This window comes from Psittacula echo (genome assembly GCF_963264785.1).
Source record: "Psittacula echo genome assembly, chromosome: 4".
Classification (NCBI taxonomy): Eukaryota; Metazoa; Chordata; class Aves; order Psittaciformes; family Psittacidae; genus Psittacula; species Psittacula echo.
Window position 1 is genome coordinate 99,495,264 of NC_137738.1, and position 26,301 is coordinate 99,521,564.

Here is a 26,301-nt window from a genome sequence, read left to right on the forward strand (position 1 = left end):
AAGGAAATACACTCGGGTTTCTCTGACACGCAGGGTTAAGGGATTTCAAATAAAACTTGTTAAATAACATTTGAATTATCATCATAAACTCACAACAATTAAGCTTTCACCTGTTTGCACATCTAGAGGACTAGCATTCTTTGTCCTGTACTCCATTTATAGTCCATACACTAGAGGAGCAGCATCAGCCAAAGAACAAACAATTACATTAAATAGAAACACATGTGAAAACTGTTTGATCCTCTCTGACTCTGGAATCATGGATTTGGCTGGAAAACACCTTCATATATTTCCTTGGGTTGTGAAAATAAAGAATCTCAGAAGGATTCAGCCAGGTGCCTGTAACATAGCTTATTAGAGAGGTTTTTCAAGAACATTTCACATTTTTTCCCCTATACTTTCCCATATACAGTTTTTAGTTTGATACAGCTATAAAACTTTATATATAGGATTTTATAATACACATTCTTTATGCGCAGTTTGCAAAGCAAATAATCTTGTCTGTTCTCTAACACTGCTCCACCTTTAGGACAAATGCAGGTTCATTTACCTCTAAAGAAATCCCATGACAGCCTAATAAACCCAAATTAATGTAATGCAGCTGGTCCAAGTGATAATTGTGCCTGAAGTGAACAAAAATTCCCTGCTACAAACTGTGACAATACATGCCTTTTTTCTCATATGAATGATTAACAGCATCTGCCCAGGCAGGTAAGATACCTAAAGTCTGAAATCCTGCTTTTACCACTGCAAAACTAGTGGACTTTGTAAGTGATAGTGCAAGTGTTATAAAGTCCACAGATGTATTTCAATAGTTACCTTTAATGTCTCAACCAGGTGAAACAGGTACTTAAATAAAACAAAAAAACTTTAATTATTTTTTTTAAGACGTCTGTAAACTAATGGTTTTGGAAGGGAGCTAAGATTGAGATTTATAACTGAAAAAACTGAGTTAATAATGGAATAGCTTCTTTTTCACATTTTTTAAAGGTTGAAACCAGGATTTCCTAGTGCTTGCAATTAAATAATTTTTGCTCCATTTTCTTCAAAGCAAATGAAAAATTAATACATTTAATGAGGTGTCCTAGTACACACATACACATACACAGTTCTCTTAAACATCTGCTTAAACAGATGAAGACAGATTTAACTACTTTAAACACCCCAGGTGTGGTTGGTCTGAGATCCAATCCATTCTACAACTGATGCTGGCAGACAGGTTGCACAGAGCTCTGAGCTCTGTCTTGAATCCCCGGTGGGAATTCTTTAGCTGGCTTTAGGGTCTAAAGCAAAATTGGACCAGCAGAAAACAAACCTCTGTCAGAAAGAAATGGAGAGAACAAAGGAACTGCACAAAGGAACACAAGACTTGATGTCAAATGGGTTCACAAGAAAGTCTCTGAAACATCTGAACAACAGCGCACGTCTAACGAGACAACATCAGCAGGAAAAAGACAAAGACAAGGCAACTCAAAACCAAGATAATCACAAATTATTTGTTTTGTGCAGATAAAAAGCTCTACAGAGCTGATCACGTCTAAATAATATGCAAGGAGAAAGCAAACAATACAATCATAAGGCACCAGAAAGTACGTCTTCAAATTTATATCCAAGATTTCCCTGTGCTGTACCACTGGTCAGAGTTACAAAAAGCATAGGTTTGGGGGCTTTGGGGTTATTAGGTTTTTGGGTTTATCTTTTGCTTTTTTTTTTAAGATTTTAGAATAAAATGACATATGGGACACAAACAGCAACGGAGAACACAGAACCATAGAATAGTTAGGGTTGGAAAGGACCTTAAGATCATCTAGTTCCAACCCCCCTGCCATGGGCAGGGACACCTCACACTAAACCATGTCACCCAAGGCTCTGTCCAACCTGGCCTTGAACACTGCCAGGGATGGAGCATTCACAACCTCCTTGAGCAACCCATTCCAGTGCCTCACAACCCTAACAGTAAAGAATTTCTTCCTTATATCCAATATAAACTTCCCCTGTTTAAGTTTGAACCCGTTACCCCTTGTCCTGTCGTTACAGTCCCTAAGGAAGAGTCCACCCTCAGCACCCCTATAGGCCCCCTTCAGATACTGAAAAGCTGCTATGAGGTCTCCACGCAGCCTTCTCTTCTCCAGGCTCAACAGCCCCAACTTTCTCAGCCTGTCTCCATATGGGAGGTGCTCCAGTCCTCTGACCATCCTCGAGGCCCTCCTCTGGACTTGTTCCAACAGTTCCATGTCCTTTTTATGTCGAGGACACCAGAACTGCACACAATATTTAAAGTGAGGTCTCACAAGAGCAGAGTAGAGGGGCAGGATCACCTCCTTCGACCTGCTGGTCACACTCCTTTGGATGCAGCCCAGGATACGGTTGGCTTTCTGGGCTGCAAGTGCACACTGAAGCTGGCTCATGTTCATTTTCTCATCGACCAACACCCCCAGGTCCTTCTCTGCAGGGCTGCTCTGAATCTCTTCTCTGCCCAACCTGTAGCTATGCCTGGGATTGCTCTGACCCAGGTGTAGCACCTTGAACTTGGCAGGGTTAAACTTCATCAGGTTGGCATCAGCCCACCTCACAAGCGTGTCGAGGTCCCTTTGGATGGCATCCCTTCCCTCCGGCATATCAACCGAACCACACAGGTTGGCGTCATCGGCAACCTTGCTGAGGGCGCCCTCAATCCCACTGTCCATGTCACCAACAAAGATGTTGAACAAGACCGGTCCCAACAACCACCCCTGAGGGACACCACTCATTATCGGGCTCCAGCCAGACATCGAGCCATTGACCATAACTCTTTGTGTGCGGCCATCCAGCCAGTTCTTTATCCACTGAGTGGTCCACCCATCAAATTGATGTCTCTCCAATTTAGAGACAAGGATGTCATGCGGGACAGTGTCAAACGCTTTGCACAAGTCCAGGTAGATGACGTCAACTGCTCTGCCCCTGTCCATCAGTTCTGTAGCCCCATCATAGAAGGCCACCAAATTGGTCAGGCAGGATTTCCCCTCAGTGAAGCCATGCTGGCTGTCACCAACCACCTCCTTGTTTTTCATGTGCCTTAGCATGCCGCCTTCCAGGAGAATCTGCTCCAAGATTTTGCCAGGCACAGAGGTGAGACTGACTGCTCTGTAATTCCCCGGGTCATCCATTTTCTCCTTCTTGAAAATGGAGGTTATATTTCCCTTTTTCCAGTCGTCGGGAAGTTCACTTGACTGCCATGACTTTTCAAATATGATGGACAGTGGCTTTTAGCAACTTCATTCGCCAGTTCCTTCAGGACCCGCGGATGCATTTCATCAGGTCCCATGGACTTGTGCACATTCAGGTTCTTAAGATGGTCTCGAACCAGATCCTCTCCTACAGTGGGCCTATGGTCTTCATTCTCACAGTCCCTGCATCTGCCTTTCAAGACTTGGGTCATGTGGTCAGAGCCTTTGCCAGTGAAGACCGAGGCAAAGAAGTCATTAAGAACCTCAGCCTTCTCCAAATCCTGGGTAGCCAGTTCTCCTGCTAGCTTCCGGAGGGTGCCTACTTTGTCTCTAGTCTGTTTTTTATTCACTACGTACCTATAGAATCCCTTCCTGTTATCCTTCACGCCCCTAGCCAAGTTTAATTCTATCTGTTCCTTAGCTTTCTTAACCTGGTCCCTAGCTTCCAGGACAACTTCCCTGTATTTTTCCCAGGCCGCTAGTCCTTGCTTCCACCTTTTATAAGCCTCTTTTTTCCCCTCTAAGCTTCCTCAGCAGCTCCATCCATTGAAGCCTCCTGGCCCTCCTGCTGCACTTCCTTCTAGTCAGAATTATTAGAATTACTTACAACACTAAGCTTGGAGCAGGTGATCCTTGATTATCAGCCAACAGTCTTGGCCCTGCTGCCCTCTAGGGCTTTATCCATGGAACCTTACTAAGCAGGTTCCTGAAGATGCCAAAGTTTGCTCTCTTGAAGACCAGGGCAGTGAGCTCGCTGCATGCTCTTCTCACTGTCCTGAGGATCTCAAATTCGACCATCTCATGATCGCTGCATCCAAGGCTGCCCTGGAGCATCACATTTTCAACCAGCCCCTCCCTGTTGGTGAGCACAAGGTCAAGCATGGCACCTCTCCTTGTCGGCTCCTCTATTACTAAGAGAAGGCTGCAACAACAGACATAAAAGACCTAAAACTTAAAGGTGGAAGGCAGTATGTGTGTACTACTATATATTTATTTATTCCTATGGAGGTTTTTAAATCCACCAAGGATAACCAAGGTTTGTTTTCAAAAATGGAAATTGGGACAATGATCAAATCTTCCACTATGCCCTAAAAGGAAAACAAGAGCAAGAACTACGACTTACTGAACTTTTGGCTCTAGTGTTTTCCATAGTCTAGATATTGAACGTAATAGGTCGCATTTATTTCTAACATAACGTCAGTGATCCACAGGAGTTACTACTGAGACAGAACTGAGGCCATGTGTTAAATAGAATCTGAAAGCAGATATTTTTTATTATTTTCAGAGACACCTACGTCAAAATATTTAATATCAACGCAAATCCGTATCAGCTCAGGTACTTCTGGTAGCAGCTGCCAGGAAGCAAGAAGTCTACGCAGGTGCTGTAGCTTTAAACATTTTAACTGCATTCTTTGTACACAATGCACATGGAAACAATGGATTTCCTTCATAGGTAGGTCCTTCACTAAGTAATTTTTTCCTTCTCCACTGAAGAGAATTTCTTCTCACATGAAGAGAAACAGATACTTTTTAAAATAGTCAAATCAAGCTAAATACCCTAAAACACAACTTTTCCATAACTGCCCAACTCCAGCCTCTGCATGCTGCAGGAGAGGTATCACTTCCTCCCCTGATTATGCTGCATGCAGCCAGGCAGGAAGGATCCATGCTGAAAACAACACCTCATTAGCAGGGAGAGGACTCTGAGAGAAGGCTGCGGATTGAGAAATTTCAGCAAGTCATTTCAGTAAGTCACATCTGCCACCCAGATTTCGTGGGGGGAAATACTGTCAAGCACAGTTGGACATTTAACCATCTTGTCATTACTCTGCCTCATCAAACTTAACAAGCTCAATTGTGCCAAGCCTCCATCAGAGGTACTTCTGGAGCACTGGGAAATTCAACAGAAGTGGCATATTTCAAGCTCAGATCTCACATACAGGCTCCTCTCTGCATGAGGAAGATTTTATTTTTAATGAAAGATATTTTTTTTCTTTTCTAAAGACAATGGAAGCTGGTGGGCTGACCCAGTAAACAAAGCACAACTGTCAGCATATTTTAAAATATTAGTCACAAACAAGTAGTCCATAAGCAGCAAGAACAATGGAGAGCAGTGTCCTAAGAATTGACTTTTCTAATATATAATATGGGATAGAACATGCTTACACCTTTCCTTTAGGGACATACCTGCATGTATATCTTCTAGTCAAACTCCTTTTTTTCTTTTTTCTTTTTTTTTTTTTTTTTTTAATGCTTTTGAGTCCCCTATCTCTCAGAAAAATCAGGGTAAAATTGATCAGTGTATTCAAAGTTTTATGGAGGTTCAGAGTAGAAATCAAATAGGTACAAATTAGTGTCATCCCCCAAGAATAATATTCTCAGGAAAACAAACTATTTTGCTCAGAAAAATAAAGGGGAGAGCACTCAAAGAACCTTGGTGTGAGCTGAGACAGCACATCCTATTGGCAAGTCCTCAAGCACTTGACTGAGATTTTATTATTCTCATTTTATGACAAATAAACAGACCAAATAATCTATGCATAAAAATTAAAGTATTACTAACCACTAAGAACACCACCAATTAACAGAACCTTATACACATTACCATCTGAGAAAATACGTGGTCAGCTGAAAATAAGACTGATCTCATAATTAAGCAATAAATATTCATGCTAGAGGTAAAGAAATGGCTAGAAAAGTTGGAAGTGATGAAGTGGCTTTGAAAGTATCAGGAAGATAGCTTATGGGGATATTTGTTGTGTTCTTTTGCTCCTGTTCAAGTACAAATTTACAAAATATAGCCTATGCATCCCATGCAAGCATAGGAATCAAAAGTGTTCTGCTGTGTTTGTGTCTCACTGAAATAGAAAGCTATGTTCTAACTTACCTGCTCATACCCTGTAGTCATAGGGAAACAGGAAAATACGAAGGGGAAAACATGTTGTCTTGCTCTGCAGGGATCCTTTTACCTGGATTGCTACACTACACAAAATTCTAACTCTACAGTGTAGTCTGTTCTCATTGACTGCTTTTACGTCACATATACCATTTACTAGAGAGTAAGAAGCTCCTTTCTCACTGTCATATTTTTTTTATTCTGGGGGGGGAGGGGCAGAAGAAAACCACAAATTCTTCATGTCAAAATCTAAGAACTCGGGGTCAAATGCAAAGAATTGGCAGCTTCATCTGGAATTGCAGTGTAAACAAAAGCAGAAAACACCAGGGAGAGGCACTCTCTGTGAATCACTACTACCTGGTGTGAGTGGTAGAGTACCAACTCCTCCCAGAGAAGTCTCAATATTGAGCATGTGAACCCACATGTATGTGCTGCATGTTGCAGATCAACACTATAATTTAACAGCAGAAAGTTCTGCAGCAAGTCCAGCTGAAGGAACTCCCACATCCTGCCTTGACTGTCATTCCCACCCCCAATTATACTGGCACAGCTCTGTGGGGCCATTCTGCGACCCCAAACAGGGAACAGTTCCAGCTTTAAAAAGACCCCAGGAATAAATGTATGCATTTATTTAATTCACAGCATGATCCCCGCAACTATTGTTCTGGCAGAACCAACGGGTGGAGTGGCACAGTGCGTTGGGAAAAGGAATACCTTATGCCAGTATTGTTGACAAACATTTTTGATTGTGAAATACTGGCCTTAAGAAACTTTCTAAGTGCTCCAAGCATTGATATTTTAGATTTCCAGTGCCTGGTAGGTCTTAATATACACAGTTTAACTTACACACTACTTTAGTCTCAGCAACATCTGCTTTATACCTTACCTGATAGTTCTTAAAGCTACCTGAATGCATGAGCTCTATGAATAGCCCACTCCAGCCACCCAGTCTCTTTACAGGTTGCCCAAATCCTAACAGAGATTCTATTACTTAGGTTTCACCTGCTAATAAAAGCAGGGAATGGTAGAGACTTCCCAGGAAGACTCCGATTATGTGATGCTGATAAAATAAAGTCTCAACACAGGCAAGTGAGACACAGGAAAAGACGATATTGACAATTTTAGGAACACGAGCTAGCTTTCCTAAATCCAGTCTGAAAAGCAGCCCAGCAGGCAAGTAACACATTCAAAGCACCAAGTGGTTGCTTCAAGTCCTACACTGTAGTTGTGCAGAAAAGGCCCCAGGAAAAGAGCAGAGTGTTTCTCCTTCTCCCTCCATGAAAGGGCTGCAGATTCACTGCCGTTCTGTCATGGCTAACTCACAGTCAGGCATGATGTTTTACAGTGAATATTCTGCTCAACTATAACATTTTCAGGGCTAAGTTTAATTCCAAGCAGTACAAATACCACAGAAGAGATGAATGCTCCTGCTAAGCTAGTATGTAAAAGAGGAACCTTTCCTAAATAAGTAGAGTAACTGTGCAGACACAGAGAGGCCATCCTGTTCAGCTGTTTGGATATAAACATCTACCTTGGGATAGAATTCTAGATGCAAAATTGAGACTTTTTTGGTTCCTGCTGATTAGCCACATGTGACTTGAGTATGCCAGCTGGACTAGATGCCATGCTGAGCTGCATAATCCTCCACATGCCTTGTTTGGTTGGAGCCTTGGGCTCCCTTGACAAGACTCTTAAGTTGATTCCCTGGACTACGTGTGTTAAATAACATCATCTTCATTTTTGAGCACCTAAATTTCCCTTCTTTTCTGCTCTGTTGGTTCAGCTGGGGATGGACAAAAGCAGCACTGCTCTACATGGGAAAGTATGGTCAAAATAAGCAAAGGAATAGAACCCATCAACTTCTGGTATATTACACTAGTAGAAGTAACTGAAGATAAAGTACAGTATTAATACGACGGAAAATACACATCCACACAGGAAACAGGTTTTTCAGCCTCAACTTTAAGTCAACAAAAGTACATGATATAGGATTAAGCAAAATAATGTGCAAGTAGTTATGTAACCCGGAGTCCTACGTAGCAGGAACACCAGTGCAGTTATACTCTATGACTTACATTTAATAATTTTCATTGCATCTTGTCCTGGGTTCAGCAGTAGCAGTCAGTTTTTTTCTCCTTCTTAGTAGCTGTTGCAGCACTGTGTTTTTGACTTTCGGCCTGGGAACAAAAAACTGATAACACTGATGTTTAGACTGACCAAGGACTTTGTGAGTCTCATGCTCTGCCAGGGAGGAGGAGGGGCCGGGAGGAAGTGGGGACAGGACACCTGACCCAGACTGGCCAAGGAGGTGTTCCATACCACAGCACGTCATGCCAGGGGATGTAACTGGGAGCTACCCGGAAGTGCACGTCCCCTTTTCGGTCGGGCTGTCTTTTCCGGCGGGCGGTATCGTATTCTCTTCCCTTGTTATTTCTCTTGTCATTGTTATTGTTGGTGGCGGCAGTGGTGATTTGTGTTATACCTTAGTTATTAAACTGTTCTTATCTCAACCCGTGGGAGTTGCATTCTTTTGATTCTCCTCCCCGTCCCTCCAGGAGAGGAGGGAAGAAAGGTGGGGGGGGGGGGAAAGTGGACTTCGTGGTTCTGATTTACGGCCTGGGCTTAAACCACAACACATCTACAAGCATTACTTAATTCCAAGCACCAAAATCAAAAGTTAAATAAATTATTTCTTTAATAAAGACTTGAACTATTTAAATGTGATTATGTCCTTTGGGGTATTTACTGCTGTACATCAGATAATGTTGTACATCCTGGCACAAGAATTTCACACAATCACTAGGAGTGGAGCGGCCCATGGAGCTGACCAATAATTTAAACATTCCAGGAGAAGTAGTACTTGTTGTCTCACTCTATGCAGCTGTGTTTTTATTGTTACTTAGTGTTAGCTGACTGTAACTGAATGCTAGTTTAGAGACTTGGGTGATAGATTATTTAAGTGTTGCAAATGTGAAGGAAGAAGATTTGTTTGGTGGTTTGGTCACAAGTTGTGAGGATGTCTGGCCATCTATTGAAAAAAGAAAACATAGTGGAAAGGCTGGGAACAGAAGCCCTAGCACTCCAATCCTTACATTCGCTGCTCTAACTGGACTTCCTTTATTTCACTCCTCCTAACACATGTAAAAGGCATTTTTATGATCCTCAACAACCAATATGACTGATAAATCACTGTCACACAAATGGTCTTACAAAATTAATTTTTTGTTTGTTTGTTTATGCATATAGTAGAGAAACAGTCAGTGCTTACCTAGCCATTCAGGTGACAGCCTAAAGCTTAGTAGTACACAGCATATCTGGTTATTTTAGCAAAAAGCTTTCAAATAAACCCACTATATTTTTTTCTATTCTTTAAAACAGCTCCCTCTTCTGGCATACTCTTTCCATACTCTGTTTAAGTACCATACTTCATTCCTTACCAATTTTTCATTTTATTTGGTTCCTAGCACTCAAACCCAATTTCACTGTTAAGGTACTTACTATGCAGTATGGCTGTGAAAGCAAGGACAGAGGTACCTTAAATTACAGCTCTTGAAAGAGTGGATAATTTTAATCAAGTATTAAAGTTATCCATATACTTATCTTTACTACCTTTTGAAGCTACCCCAAAAATCAATGAGACTAGAATCCACACCTGGACAAGAAGCCTGGATGGCCAGTCCCTACGTCATATTTGCAGGGTTGAGGAAGTTGGAAGGGATCACCTAAGATCTCCTAACCCAGCCCCTGAGTACACAGGGGCAACTAGAGCAGATTGCCCAGGTATGCATGCCATCAAGTTTTGATTATCTCCAGAGCTGGACACTTCACAACATCTCAGACCAACTAAGCTCTCAGTAAGTAGAAATGCTCATGGCAGTGTCCAGCCCTAGCTACTGATTATACAAAGTACCTAGGAATTTATGCTCCTCATTTTAGCATCTTAATTAGGTGTTTAATACTAGGCTGGATAAAACTGGGCCTTTATAGTTCCTTTCTGAACTAGGTGACATGGACTCAGCCTGACTCTATAAAAAAAAAAAAAAAAAAACAAACAAAAAAAAAACCACACAAACCAAAAACCAACAACACAAACCCACCAACTCCAAGCAAAACGAAAGCAAAAAAAAACACCAAAAAGAAAACCAAACCAAAAAACAACACAAACCCAAAACAAACCACAGGAGAGCTGTGATAAACAGGCTGATAATTACAAAACTGCAGAGGTAAAAGATGAGGTAAGGCCAGACATTTTTTCCTACTGCTGATGCTCTGGCACTATTCAGTCAAAAACCAAACCAAATCAAACCAAACCCACAAACCACAAAACCAGAAGAGGAAAACAGGCAGCTTTTACTGCCTAAATTATTCAAATAGAACAGGTTCTCAACTTTGTTTATAAAATTGTTGCTGGAGTTCATTCAGCAATTGTGAGAGCAAAGCATATAGAGCAGAATATGACCCAGAACCTACGTATCCCCTTGCCCAAGAGGTAAAAAGAAGTCTTCTTACCTCTTAACCTAGCTGCCCATTGCAAGCAGCATTTCCCTTTCCTTCATCTGTGTTTCAAAGGCAAATGGAGAACACTGTCTGCTGACTTAAAAAGTAGTGTCTGAAAGGATGGATTCCTTGAGTATCGCAACAGTCTCTACTCCAAAATCAGAATTTGCTTCACAGTTTTGCTCTATCTTCTTTTTAATGACCTAATTACACATTAAGTACCAAGATTCACATACAGGATTCTGGATTACATTCTGACCAATGCTGCCAGAAGCTACAAACTGCAACCTAATTTGCCGATACAATGAGTCCTCTACTAGATCCTTACTAGTTCTTGTGGAAGAATGGTTACAACATACAGATTACATACTTATGAGGGCATTTCACATGATTTTTGTGCAAACCAAAGCACGTTCTAAAACCAACTGAAGAAAATTGGAGTAAGTATGCTTTACACAGTTTATAGAATGAAGAAATAAATTCTTTTAATATTAAACAAATCCCTTGGTCTCAGTGGTGAGAGTAGACCTCTGAAGAACTATTCATACCTGTGACTGCTGAGCAGAGTGAATGATAAACAACTTTAAAAAAGCTATTTTATTAGGAACTAAAAAAAACAAATACAAAGAAACTAAGCTTCAGGAACATATCATTAGTTTTAGTACGAGTTATTATTATATAGTGATCCTTAATATCACTTTTCTCATGCAAATGTTGAGGGTGATGATTGTTAAGTATCAAAACAGCAGATGAAGACAAAGCCAGATAATGTACTGAAAGCTTTCAGAGTCCCTAGATTACAGTCAAAAATAAAACTTCAAAGACTTTAAAACTAACAGGAAGTCTCACTTCAAGGGAGAACACTTTAAAGAGCTGTCATAACCCAGGCAAACTGTTTATACTATCTTAACTGCTGAAAAATACTCAAGTAGCCTCCAAGTCACAACAATCTTGTTGATGTAAGTGAATGTAACTACTCCCAGGAGAAGATCAGAATCCAAGTCCCTGCTTTCTCTTGTGCAGACAACCAGAAGCAGCTCTTGACTCAAAGAATTAGCTCAGGAGATGAAATCTTTCTACTTCAAAAAAAGTGTCTGGTTAAGTTCTCATAGGCCTTAAACATCACCAAGTCACTGCATGAGTTGGTAAAACAAGAAGATGATCCAAAAACCCAGCAGCAATCCAACTGCAAGCAGGCAGATCAAGAAACTTGGCAAGCACAAGGAGTACTCTGCATGCATGCCAAAGAACCAAATTCTGAAACTATTTCTGTATATTAATGAAACTTGTGCAGCATGCTTTACCACAAACAAATCTTATTTACATTATACATTATCAAACATGAACTAAGCTTCCCAAGTACAAGACTGCAAATAACAAAATCTAACCATCTAGTTTACAACAATGGTAACAAAAATTACAAAGCCTGGAATGAAGGTACTGCAATGCACTCCTGCAATGAAACGCAAAAAAGCCTTGATGTACAGCTAAACTTCATGATCCAGACAGCACAGTGGTTTTAAAATTCGTACTGTATTTATTTACAAAGTTAAATGTTTCATGAATACACAGACACAAATAGATACTTTTAAAATGGTAAAATCAACATATTCCATTACACTTTGCGGATCCTGGTTTTCAATGAACCCAAGCAACGTTAAACATTGCTGCAGCAGATTTTATACTTCACTACTAACTTTACACTAAACAAACATTGCAAAAGGGAAAATAGACCTTTACGACATAAGAGGAAAAAAAATAATTCCTGTCCTTTCCATAACGCCTACATTTCCAGAAAACCATGGGCCTGATTCTTCAACTGTACACAGTTAGTTTTACTCTTAAGCAAATCTCATAGATTTGAATAGAAAAGAACTCATATGAAGAAAAGGCAATAAATACATATATTCTGGACTGAGGAAAAATTGAGCCTTTTACACAATAATTACATCAGTAAATACATTATTACTCCTATACAAAGGGTTTGCTTACACAAGATAAAAACGTTATGGATCAAAAAAGTGCACAGTAAACATTTCAACTAATATAATAAGACTTCTTGTAAATTACAAGTTTACAAAGACTGCCATTAATAAAAACATTAGCTTGTCATAGTTAAACAAGACTGAGCTCGGCTACACATTCTGCATCCCAACTGCTTCAAGCACAGTGAGCTATCAGTCCCCAGGAGACAGAATCTTTCCTAATTCAAAGTCAATGGGAATTTTGTCACTGATATTGGAGTAGAAGAATGTTTTGCAGTCGGTTTCATTCTTCTCCCTCTATTTTTTATTTTTAAGGAAACGGAAAGCCAGACCAGAGAGATATCCTCCCCATTATGAAGAAATTTGACTATAAAAACCCAACTAAAAAAAAAAACAAAGCCAAAAAGAAAAGAAGTATACAAAATTTATTTACAAATCTCTTGCAACTTTTGGATTCCAGCAGAAACTGGGAATTTTATCTCTCTTCAATACCCACTCTCATGCCTGTTTTGTTTGATTACACATAAACAAAATCATATGCATGAATTTCATTAAGACTGGAAAAATACGTACCAGAGCAGTTTAATATGCAGAACAATGTATCGTATACAGTAGGACTAACCATGTTCAGTCCAGATCACTGAACACTTGGCTATGCATACTCTTCTGTTTGAGCAAGAGTTGCCCTTGCCTGGATATTTCTTTCCTTGACTTGTACCAAGCTATACTTCTGTCCCTCTCTACTTCATTCCGTAAAGAATCCCAACTAGGGATACATGCCTTTTAAGTGTGAAAACTGCTGGACTGCAGAAAGGGTCCACATTTCATACCCAAGAAGTTATAAAAGCAGGAGGGGAATGCTATCTAACTCTGTTTAGGTATACGAACACGTTGCCAGATGACCCAAACATCCAGATCTGTCCTAAGGCTGTGTATTTTGTGTTGGCAGATTAGACTCCCCTTCAAGGCTAAAAATGAGGCATATATCAGTAGAGGAAAAAAACAACTAATTTATCAGAAGCAAAACTGCATTATGTTATGAGAGGTCCTAGTCAGTTCCCTGCCAGCCACAGCAAGGAGCTCGGGTAATTTGATTCACTACTGAATTTGGGTATCTAAAAATAAAGATAGCATTATTGTGGTTGCTGTGTTTCTAAGCGCTTTCCCAGTGAAAGAACTTCCAGTTTCCTACCAACATTATTCTGAAATAAGAGCAGAATCACAAACCTGCTACTTGCAAAAGCCTGCAGACTATGACAGAAGCACTCTGAATATTTCACTGATGTCTATTTCTGGTCTATAAACAATGTAGCTAATGTAAAATGTTATCAAGAAGTCCTCAGAAGTGTGCTGCAGGAAATAAGATCCATATAGACCTGCCACTATATTTGCTTACATGAAAAGTTTCCTGTGAAGCAGGAGGGCCAGGAGAACTCCACGGACGGATAAGGAGATGCTGAGGAAAATTCAAAGGGAAAAAGAGGCTTATAAAAGGTGGAAGCAAGGACTAGCGGCCTGGGAAAAATACAGGGAAGTTGTCCTGGAAGCTAGGGACCAGGTTAGGAAAGCTAAGGAACAGATAGAATTAAACTTGGCTAGGGGCGTGAAGGATAACAGGAAGGGATTCTATAGGTACGTAGTGAATAAAAAACAGACTAGAGACAAAGTAGGCACCCTCCGGAAGCTAGCAGGAGAACTGGCTACCCAGGATTTGGAGAAGGCTGAGGTTCTTAATGACTTCTTTGCCTCGGTCTTCACTGGCAAAGGCTCTGACCACACGACCCAAGTCTTGAAAGGCAGATGCAGGGACTGTGAGAATGAAGACCACAGGCCCACTGTAGGAGAGGATTTGATTCGAGACCATCTTAAGAACCTGAATGTGCACAAGTCCATGGGACCTGATGAAATGCATCCGCGGGTCCTGAAGGAACTGGCGAATGAAGTTGCTAAAAGCCACTGTCCATCATATTTGAAAAGTCATGGCAGTCAAGTGAACTTCCCGACGACTGGAAAAAGGGAAATATAACCCCCATTTTCAAGAAGGAGAAAATGGATGACCCGGGGAATTACAGAGCAGTCAGTCTCACCTCTGTGCCTGGCAAAATCTTGGAGCAGATTCTCCTGGAAGGCAGCATGCTAAGGCACATGAAAAACAAGGAGGTGGTTGGTGACAGCCAGCATGGCTTCACTGAGGGGAAATCCTGCCTGACCAATTTGGTGGCCTTCCATGATGGGGCTACCAAACTGATGGACAGGGGCAGAGCAGTTGACGTCATCTACCTGGACTTGTGCAAAGCGTTTGACACTGTCCCACACGACATCCTTGTCTCTAAATTGGAGAGACATCAATTTGATGGGTGGACCACTCGGTGGATAAAGAACTGGCTGGATGGCCGCACACAAAAAGTTGTGGTCAATGGCTCGATGTCCGGCTGGAGACCAGTAACAAGTGGTGTCCCTCAGGGATCGGTGTTGGGACCGGTCTTGTTCAACATCTTTGTCGATGACATGGACAGTGGGATTGAGGGCGCCCTCAGCAAGTTTGCCGATGACGCCAAGCTGTGTGGTTCGGTTGATATGCCGGAGGGAAGGGATGCCATCCAGAGGGACCTTCACATGCTTGTGAGGTGGGCTGATGCCAACCTTATGAAGTTTAACCATGCCAAGTGCAAGGTGCTACACCTGGTTCAGAGCAATCCCAGGCACAGCTACAGGTTGGGCAGAGAAGAGATTCAGAGCAGCCCTGCAGAGAAGGACTTGGGGGTGTTGGTCAATGAGAAAATGAACACCAGCCAGCTTCAGTGTGCACTTGCAGCCCAGAAAGCCAACCATATCCTGGGCTGCATCAAAAGGAGCGTGACCAGCAGGTCGAAGGAGGTGATCCTGCCCCTCGACTCTGCTCTCGTGGGAACTCACTTGGGAGTATTGTGTGCAGTTCTGGTGTCCTCAACATAAAAAGGACATGGAACTGTTGGAACAAGTCCAGAGGAGGAGGGCCACGAGGATGATCAGGGGACTGGAGCACCTCCCATATGAAGACAGGCTGAGAAAGTTGGGGCTGTTGAGCCTGGAGAGGAGAAGGCTGCATGGAGGCCTCATAGCAGCCTTCCAGTATCTGAAGGGGGCCTACAAGGATGCTGGGGAGGGACTCTTCATCAGGGACTGTAGTGACAGGACAAGGGGTAACAGGTTAAAACTTAAACAGGGGAAGTTTAGATTGGATATAAGGAAGAAATTCTTTACCGAGAGGGTGGTGAGGCACTGGAATGGGTTGCCCAGGGAGGTTGTGAATGCTCCATCTGTGGCGGCGTTCAAGGCCAGGTTGGACAGAGCCTTGGGTGACATGGTTTAGTGTGAGGTGTCCCTGCCCATGGCAGGAGGGTTGGAACTAGATGATCTTAAGGTCCTTTCCAACCCTACCTATTCTATGATGGTATGAATAGAGAGGTCATTAATGGCAGAACTCTTACAGTTCATTAACAGACTTCATGAATTTAGGACTTCATTTATTTTAACATATGCTAAATGAAAAATGAAAGTTTATAGCTTTCTTTGTAAGATGACAATATTTAAATGTAACTTGAACTTTGAGAACACTGTATAAGGCTAAGAGGCTTACCATGCAAATTCATATGCAAAAATCAAAGTTAAAAACCTGCTACTATAAAAAAAAGCCCAACTTTAAAAAAACTCCTGGATTCAGAATTTTTCCTTAATGTTAATCTTTCAGCTGGCACACAGCTCATATTGCACTATTACTTCAACGTACAAGAAATAAATGGAGAAAGAACAATGGAAACAGAACAAAACAAAAAACCCAATGCCGTCGGCAAACCATCAGCACCAAGTAAATGAAACATCCTTATCTCTCGGTTTTACCTTAATGCACTGTTACAAACACAGATAACAGCATTAATCAAAAATAACAAAAAAGTTTCACCATTGCAATAATATTATTTTTTGGGTGGCTATATGCACAAGACAAATTCTACCACCTGTCTAGAGAGATTTTTGAAATTGAACATACCCTTCCCAATCACCACACTTGTAGACTTAAACAAAAAAATTCCTTACCAGGAATAATCATGAATAAGAGCCTGGGTAGATTTTTACTTTCATCTTTTGAGAGGTCTTTCCAGGGCCCGCACTTTAAGACATGGGTAGCAGCTCCGCAACAGTAGATAAATTCTTCATGTAATGGGACTGGCTCTTCTGACATGGACTTCATGTTCGCTATTAGACAGAATAAGACACTGTTATAACAGATCAGAAAATATTTTTATAGCTGTCTCTTTACTATTATCACTTTTTATAGACTAATTTCAGAAGCCCTGGCACTACCTACCCCAAACAGCTGTCATCTCCAGTAAACAGAGGCCCAATTCAGTATTTGATGTTTGCATAGGTCTTAGAAGTTAATACCCACTACTACTACATGACAGAAAGGATCTTTCTGGTTTTGTCACAGAAATATGAAGGTAAAGAATTGGACAATAAGATGTATTCTACCTTAAAGGCAAATTGTTTAAAATTTCTTATTCACGCTCACCAAGATTTAGCTGAAACCTATTTGAAGGCAAACAAAACAACAAATACCAAACAAACAGAACTATTGCATCAATGTCTTCGCAAGTTTATCTCAGCTCTGGGAGCACAGCATCACTGAAAAACAACCACCAAAAAAACCCCAGCAAAACCCAACTGGAATAAAACCCAGAAGAAAACACTAGGGGCCAAAAGGAACATGCTGTCTACTACACTACCTTCCAGCACTAGGTGGGCTCATCATTTTTAGTGCTGCATAGCTTCCATCTCTAGAAATTTTCTAAGAATTAAAGGAGGGGTCTGTTGGTTAAAGCTAATCAAGATTTGATCAATTCAGGCAAATATTTATGCTCACCTTTTTAATTTTTTTTAAAGTATTTGGTTATCTGAATGAAAACAGTATGTGGCCAAATCATAGAATCATAGAATAGTTAAGGTTAGAAAGGACCTTAAGATCATCTAGTTCCAACCCCACTGCCATGGGTAGGGACACCCCACACTAAACCATGTCACCCAAGGCCTCATCCAACCTGGCCTTGAACACCGCCAAGGATGGAGCATTCACAACCTCCCTGGGCAACCCATTCCAGTGCCTCACCACCCTCTCGGTAAAGAATTTCTTCCTTTTATCCAATCTAAACTTCCCCTGTTTAAGTTGGAACCCATTACCCCTTGTCCTGTTACTACAGTCTCTGATGAATAGTCCATCCCCAGCATCCTTGTAGGCCCCCTTCAGATACTGGAAGGCTGCTATGAGGTCTCCACGCAGCCTTCTCTTCTCCAGGCTGAAGAGCCCCAATAAACAACACATGCTCATTAGTTTGTGTGTCTGCCATATATGAAATTATTAGGCTACTGCTTTGGAACTGGCTGATTGACCGAACTCCCATATCCTTCCTTCAGTAAAAAATGCTACTTCATCAAGTAACTACTTACAAATTAAAATGTCATCAATGTGAATTACAACATGTACAAGCATCTGCCCACATAACCATTTACCAAGCACACATGTAGTTACCAAACAGTCAGAAGCCCATGCTGAGTATGATCACATATGAGCATCACTCGCAATGGTGCTTGGTAAGTCAACTTCAAGGGCTATTTAAGCTCTTCAGATTATTTCTAATCTTTTAAGAACCCCATTTGAGGTTTCTGAAGCAACAGATCTAGATTAAATAGACTTGAAAAACTTCGATAAATTATTACACGAATGACTATGCATTCTTTATCCAATACATTGAATCACAGACCAATACATGAACATCTCTAATGGAAAAGGCTATCCAAATTAAATGTTTCCAATTTAATTAAATTTTAATTCAAGTTTAAATTAAACAACAGGTAATGAAAAATACAAGTACCACCTTGAAAAAATTGAGTAAAATACAAATAGAAAAATGCTTCTGGAGGAAAGGGGGAAGTGTTTTTTAATACTTTCAACTACAACACAACTGTCTGGATGAAAATTTTCCCCCCACATCCTTAACCTCACCTCCCCACAAAAAAAGTTCATTTAACACCAAAAGAGACCTCTTTATTACTTCATTCATTATTCATCATGTAATCATTTTTAACTTACAGTGACTGGAGCATAAATAATTGAAATTAATTTTGTCAAACTATAATAAGTTATATTTTTGAATGCATTATTCCTGGTTTTATTTCTTCATTATTCAAAGCTGAAATAAGTCAAGAGCAGCTCTGACAAAGAAACCCAGTTACATCAACAACCAAAGTAAACATTAAGCTTGTCATCCCTTTTCTGAGGTGTTTACAGTAAGAAGCAAAATAACAAGTCCTTACATAAGAAATGAGGTTTTATATAAAGTTTCTGATCATGAACCAATAAAATCAGTTGTAAAGTTTAACTTCTAATTGATTTTACTGAACTACTCCAACTGGAGTTTGCAACATAAGGTCATAAATTAAGCAATGGAAAAAGATATAATGAGAACTTAGACATGCACTTGCACTTACAAACCAACACATACAATTAGATTTTTTACTACTGATCTGGACTCCACCTACTGTCATTGTTTCAAGTAAGAATAGTTGGAAACACTTATCCACAAGAAGAAAATTACTTCTGCCATATGACTAAGTCTCTTCATATTCATCCTTGGCTCAACTGACTCCAAAGTAAAAGGCTGATAGTAAAACCAAGTTTCCTTTGCATATACTGTGCTTAATTATGTGACTGTCCTGACAGCACATTAACTGCTCCATCCTACACTGTTACTTGGACTTGTCATTTTATTTGAAAGACAACTTGGGAGTAATAAAATTGCTATCCAAAACAGTGTTTAACGAAGGAATTGTCACAAACTCGGTCTAGCACTGCACAATGTAACTTGAGTCAGAGGATCGATATTTGGCTTACAGACTACGTAAATAACAAAACAGGACAAACAGGTCACTGTACTTTATTTGACAAATAATGCTGAAGCAGAGATGCAATGGTAATCACAAGGGCAAATGTGAGTTGCATAAAACAGTGGTGGAACATACAGGAGAAAGGACTGTTGAAGCAGATTTGACATACAAGATACCACAAAGCCATAAGAAATACATCCCAGGGTGCCCAGGGCCATTGTTGCTAGGAACATCTAAAGGCCCTCCATTTGCCACTGCAACTTTACCACTCAGAAACATGTAGCACTGGAGTCATGGCAAGCATAAGCAAATCCAGGGGAAGTTCCACTGGTGTAACTGAGAGTCCCCTGAGGCTTCATACAATACCAGCAACTATAAATGTACCCAAAAGAAAAAAAAACGACATTCTAAAAGTGGAATACGTTTTATCAAACACATTTCAGCACATGGTCAAAGAAGGCCTACATATCATGTCCTGTCAATCTATTTAATAATACCCAGATGGTAACTTCCACTTTTGAAAAAGAGCTAAAGCATCACAAAGTATTCGTGAAGTGTTCAGAGCTACCAACATGAAAATGACCCCAAAACATTGAGTTTGTTTCGCTTTGGTTTTTCTTCAAGTAACTTCATAAGCTTAACTAAGGCCAGGAATCCCACAGATTACAAGAAAGTGATAGCTGTGCTGTTAGCAAGTCCCCAGTCTCCCAGTTAAGATGCAGGCCTGATGATAAAACAAATAATGCTAATGAGCAAGAAATTCATTACTTAAAGAAACAATTGCACTCAAGGAAGTAGTGATGGTTTCCTTTGCATGAAAATGAATAGGATGGTTTAATCTGATGTAATATGGGGTATTTTCCAGAACAGAAAATGGGATTCTAGGAAAATTTTTAGTCCCAAAGGAAGAAAAAAAATGTTTATTTGCACACAGTATTGAGATATACCGGACAAATGAAGTAACTTTCACAGACAGCTTTCCCTCCAAATACTGCATTACAGTAATGGTTCCAGAGTAAAATCTTGGGGAGATTAAAACTGAAATCTCATGGAGGAATAAACAGAAAGTGGTGGACAGGAATAATAGGTGGATATAACAAATATCCTTTAAATAGACGTTCTGAGATTAGACTATGATGTTAGCAAAACCTTGGTCAAATTAAGATAGAATATTTATGTGAGAGAATATAAAAAGCTGCTTCTGAAGTACAGTGTCTTCATGGTAAAGGAGGTTTTCATGGACAAAACTATGCCAGGTCCCTTCTGACGAGCAAATTTCACAGAAACGCAGACACATGTCAAGAGAATCCTGTAAATTAACTTTATCAGCTGCCTGGAAAACCAGACAAAAAAGCAAAAATTCTACATTAGAAAATCAAAGAGAAATAAATCACAAGTCGGAATGGATAGCATGAGAAAATTGTCACAAATACAGTAAAATCTGTGAAATATGTATTTTGTTTAGTTGTTTATTTGAATATAGATTATGTTGAACATCAGTATTTTGGGAGTCACTGGGCAAAACTGAAACATAACACCACAGTTACAGACTGGGCTACAATCTTGCCGAAGTTAGAGGTGGGAATGATACACCTGAGGAATGAGAACCCATCAGGCTAAGGTTTGGATGCAGAGAAAAGAAACATTAGTTGCCTTCAAACTTCAGCATATACCACTACCCAGAACAGAGCACATTAAAAACTGAACAGACATGTGAATTACATGGGAGAAGACTTAACATGGCCTTTCACAGGGGATTGTTTCAATAGGAGGAATAGCAGAATACCTGCAAAAACAGTGAAAGAACAGATAACCAAGGACACATGCACAAGAAGAAATTAAAAATGGTATTGAGAGAGAAAAAACATGCACAAATAGGTTAGCTTGTCTAAAAAAAACAAATGCTTGCTCACTAAAGAAACATGACGCCTCTTTGCCATTTGATTCCTGCTATCCATAGGAAAAATGAGAACTGTGCACCTTTATAAAACAGAAAAGGTCAAAGAAATAGTTGACTCTGCAACTGCATGTTCTATATTCTTATTTTTTCTTCTAAGACAACAATAAAAAAAAAAGGCAAAGAAACAAAAAACAACTGCAAGTCGCATATTTCTGTTGGACAGGCATTTAAGTCATATAGGCAATTTGGACAATACTCAATGAAACACAAAAATTCAAGAATTTAAAGTAATAGTAACCTATATATGCATTTAAACCACAGTACCCAAAACTTAAGCATTTGAATAAGCTTCCATCTTGCAGCAGCAATAATGACAGGCAAAAGCAGTAAAAAGCAACTGCTATTTCATCTTATGTTAAATACCTCCTTTTCCACCTCCTATGAGAACAGGATTCACTACTTAATGGAGAGCACTACTCTTTCTTTGTTCTTATTAAGTAAGGCAAAGCTCAAAGAGCATAATGAACACTAGCAAGAAACAGATATCAAAGCAAGAAACCATATACCAATCCAATTAGCATCACACTGCCCTTGATTTGGCTTCCCTCATCCTTTGCTCTGCTGTTCAGCATGAATCTCACTATGGAACTACCCCTCATTTCTGTATGTTTCTTCCATATCTCCATGTTTGCTGTTTTCCTTCAGCCTAACACATGCTCTGAATTCAAAACACTTTCTTCTTTTCTTCCTGCTTTATTATTTCAACTTGCATGTGTTCTTACTTCAACTGTTAATCTCTCCTTCAACTTAATGTTCTAGCTATTGATGGTTTTCTTGCTTTCTAACAAGGACATAAAGGAATTACTTAAAATACCGTAGACCAGTTTACTAGTCACAACAGCATTCTCCACTAAACTATCAACCTGTGTTGGCTGCTTACCACCTCCTCATTTTTTTCTGCAGCAGCTGTACATTCTGCTGTTCATTTACTAAGCTAAATGGACTAGGAAGGCACTGCAAGCAGAGACATGAAAACAGACTGTATGCAGCTCTGTGCAAAGGACAAGGGAAATCAAACAGCAGAATCAATGAACAGGAGACATAAATGAGAGACTACAAACAATAATACCAGATCGCATCAGATCCCTTTCTGAGTCACTACAGTAATATAATTGCCCGTAATATTAATGTGAGGCCTGGAGCCCAAGTTCTTCCCAGTAAGAAGCAATGAACATGTTCATCATTGTGCTCACCAAGTGGATGGGACAGTGAATTGAACAGTCAGGGTGGAGAAACTGGTGCACTAGCCAAAAAGTTCCTCCCAGAACCAGTGCTGCAGGAAGGCTGGCACATGCCAGAGCTCTGACACACAGACCTACAACTCCAGTAACCATGCTGGAAACACTCCTAGCGCATTCCTCAGGACAAGAGTATCACTATTTTGCTCAGGGACCCAGCTTCTCCCATCAAGATAATGCTGTCAAACCCTGATGACACATGACCACATATAACTACATACATAACAAAAGCCTGTGTTCATCGCAGGTACAAATAATAATCTAACTATCATCTGATACTCATTTCCAATAAGTGATCCAATTTTTTTTAAGAGGTAAAATTTCAGGGGTTGGATTTCCACAATAACTTTTCATCAGTAAAGGTTTTGTTGGGGGTTTTTTTGAGTGTTTTTTGGTTTTTGTTTGTTTGGTTTTGGGAGGGAGAGAGTTAAATTTTGTTGTTTTTTTTATTTGAGTAAAGAACCTGTCTAGACAAAGGACAATGGCAACAGGATCTAACAGAAGCAGGAGATGAGATAGGAAAAGAACCAAAAGAACAGCATGGCTACTGACAGCTGCAGGAGGAAGCAAAGATACTGACGAAAGAAACAAGGATACTGATGAAAGAAAAACTGCCATATTTGGAATTGTAGCATCTCTGGTTAGACATTGTTTTGACACATCAGGATTACCTAACACATGATAACAAGGCATCTACCACACAGCACACAGCTACCTTAGGTGGCTGAGCAATCCTAGCTAGGTATGTAACAGTTCTCCATCATTTCCCTAGTTGACTCTGTTCTCAGGCTACTATTCTGGTGTGAAAACTTGAATTTGTTTCAAAATTAAGACACTGTTAAGCTCAGACCTTACATATTACTCATCTGTTTTCTATTATGAATATTCTTTTTTTCAGAATTACTTCCTTCAGTGTAACCTGTTTACAAACCTTACTGGACATCTAAATGTTATCATTCAAAGTGTAAGCTGGAACCAAATTTAGTCAAACATTTTGCTGAAAATTCATAGTATTACACAGTGGTTTGTCAAGAGCAAAAAAACCCTAGTTCTATTGCTATTAAGAGCATGCCAGATTTAAGCAAGCAAAAACCACCTGTCCTCCATAATCTGTACAAATGGATGCACACCACCACTAAGATTAAACTTTGAAATTCTGCTGCTAATACTTGGTAAATGTAACCTAGATGTTAGCCAAAATGGGGACCACTTCTTTTTCCAGACAAAGAGCCCTCATTATAATAAATCATAATAATGGAAAAAAAATGTAATTCAAAAGAAATCAAAGCTATAAATAAAAATCCGGGTAACAGCAGCACTATTAGGAAGCTTTAGAGTAAATCTCAAATTTTTTGGCAAGTTCTTTGGCTTGGCAGTCATACTAGGAAATTTCAGTTTACCTTAACCCTTGAACAATTTATTGTAATTGCCTTCGTGAATCACATAAAGCAAATAAATAGGTAATAACCAATTAGTGTCTCTTCTAATTTAAAAGGTAGGAAATACCAACTAGAAGTAGCAGAAAGCTCATTCAAAACCAACAGAGGTGCCTCCATAGTTAGTGGGTTATCTGACCCACAGACCTACTTGAGGCTGGATGTTGCAAACACTAGAGTTCCACATGGGTTAAATGCAAGGATGAGTTTGTGGAAAAGAAATCCACTGTGGAACATCAAGTTTTTAATACATCCCTTCCAGAAAGTTCCTGAGCTGCATTTCTTTGCAGGATGAGTGGATACTTACACAGTGGGACTAGGTTAAGAAAAATCATATACAGTTGCCTCTTTCATAGCATCTGTTCATGGTAACTGTCAAAGATTCTTAAAAAATCACTGACTTCAATTGCTTTTACTCAATCCTTGTAGTAAATGCCATGATGGAAAATGTTAAAAATTACTGCCGTCGCTTACCCAGCTCTGTAAATGTACAACCACTTCCCTCACTGGCATCATAAGCAAGTACCACTAGAAATTAGGGAACTGCAATAATCCTAAGCAATAATTGAAGGTGTCTAGTCGCCAAGCCACACAGAATATAAAACCATATCCAGATTCTGCAACATGTCCATTCAGATGGACTCTCAGACCTTAACTGGTTATCATAAAGTCCCAAAGGGCCAGACATATACTGCACCATAAAAGATAAGGGTCTGCATCATTGAAGTTATTCAAGCCTTCTGATGTAAATGCTTTGTGTCATACTTAAGTTAAAGAAAAGAAGCTGCTTCATCATTTTTGCAAAAGCAAAGTGTTACCAATAAGAAAGCCCCCAACAACTGTCATGCCTCAATAGTGCTTCATTATTATCTTAATTTCTTTAATGATACACTTCCATGCCAGGATTTACACCACTTCCTAAACCTGCCTAAACCTTCCTAAACCACTTACCTCCTGTCTGGTACAAGCATTTCCCCTCTTCTGTAGCAGCAACCTTCAAGCCTGTATCTCCTAACAGTGATGATGCTGTGGGACCAGCACAAAGGATAAACCTAACAGGCAGAGGGTTCCTGAAGGAAGGTGTGCACACCTGCTAGACTCTGCTTTTCCAAACCAATAATTCCTCTATTAAAAAACACTTCACTTATAAATCTCATATAGCTTTTAACATCTAAGAATTATAATCTTATTCCCCTCATTTATATGCCCTTCAGGCAACAGACGTTTTCTTACTATGTGTTAATTTGCAGCTTAGAAAACGAGCATCAGCCAGGTCCAAGAGATGCTTCACAGGAACAAGGACTAACATGGAGAAAAAACATTACAAGTAGCATCACCGCAGTTATCTTCTGGAAAAGGAGACCTGGTTAGGACTAATTTCTTGAAGTCTCCTCCCAACCCAAAGGAAAACAAGCCAGAGGAGCATGACCAAAGCATTGCTTACTACATGGGCTGTACTACTCCACCCTTAATCCTATGCCTAGAAATCACTAAATCACTAATGTTACTAAGTAAAAACGGTTCCGTGCACCTGAGTTCTGCACGGCCGTTACACAAGGACCAGGGGGACACTTCACCCCTCAGCGGGGCGCCGTGCCCGCCCCACCGCTGGGCTACCAGCTGCCGCAGCGCACGGCAACGGTGGGTGTCCGGCACCTGGCTCGGCGAGGCTCGTTCACAACTCAGATCCGTCACAACTCTTCGGGCAGGGGACGAGAAGGGAGGGGAGTGCCCCGCGGCAGCCCGGGGGGGAACGTCCGGCCTAGCCATCACACGCCCTCGGCGGGGCACAGCCCCTCTGTGCTGCCCCCGCCCCGCCCGGCGCCCCGAGGCGGCGGGGAGCGCAGAGACTGCCGCGCAGCTGAGGCACGTACCTTCCCCCTTCGCAGGCTCCCCGACACCCAGAATAGCAGCAGCAGCAGCGATGAAACCGCCGGCGGCAACGACGTCTAGCCCAGACCGGGCGGAAGCAGGCAGCGAGGCCGCGCAGCGCGGTGGGGGCAGGGGCGGGCACGGCCGAGCCGCTCCTTCCGCCTGAGCCGCTCTGGGCGGGCTTAGGGCAACCACGCCTCCCGCCACCGCCCCGCTCTGAAGGGGTGGTAGCCGTTTGTACCCCTTGAGGGGTGGGGGTTTTCTGGGTTGTTGTGGCCGTTGCCGCCGCGCCA

The 26,301-nt window shown here is 40.8% G+C and overlaps 1 protein-coding gene across 1 annotated transcript in view; it reads right to left on the reverse strand.

Annotated features, from left to right (window-relative positions):
- LDAH (lipid droplet associated hydrolase) overlaps positions 1-26,065 on the reverse strand; it is a gene marked incomplete at its 3' end in the record, with an annotated part of 135,096 nt that extends 109,031 nt beyond the window's left edge. The window contains exons 1-2 of the mRNA XM_080616908.1: positions 26,011-26,065; positions 16,659-16,817 (exon numbers count right to left, since the gene is read on the reverse strand). Of these exons, the coding sequence (XP_080473034.1) occupies positions 16,659-16,812 (154 nt within the window). The 5' untranslated portion in view covers positions 16,813-16,817; positions 26,011-26,065. The remainder of the gene's footprint in view (positions 1-16,658; positions 16,818-26,010) is intronic.
- Positions 26,066-26,301: the final 236 nt, after the last annotated feature.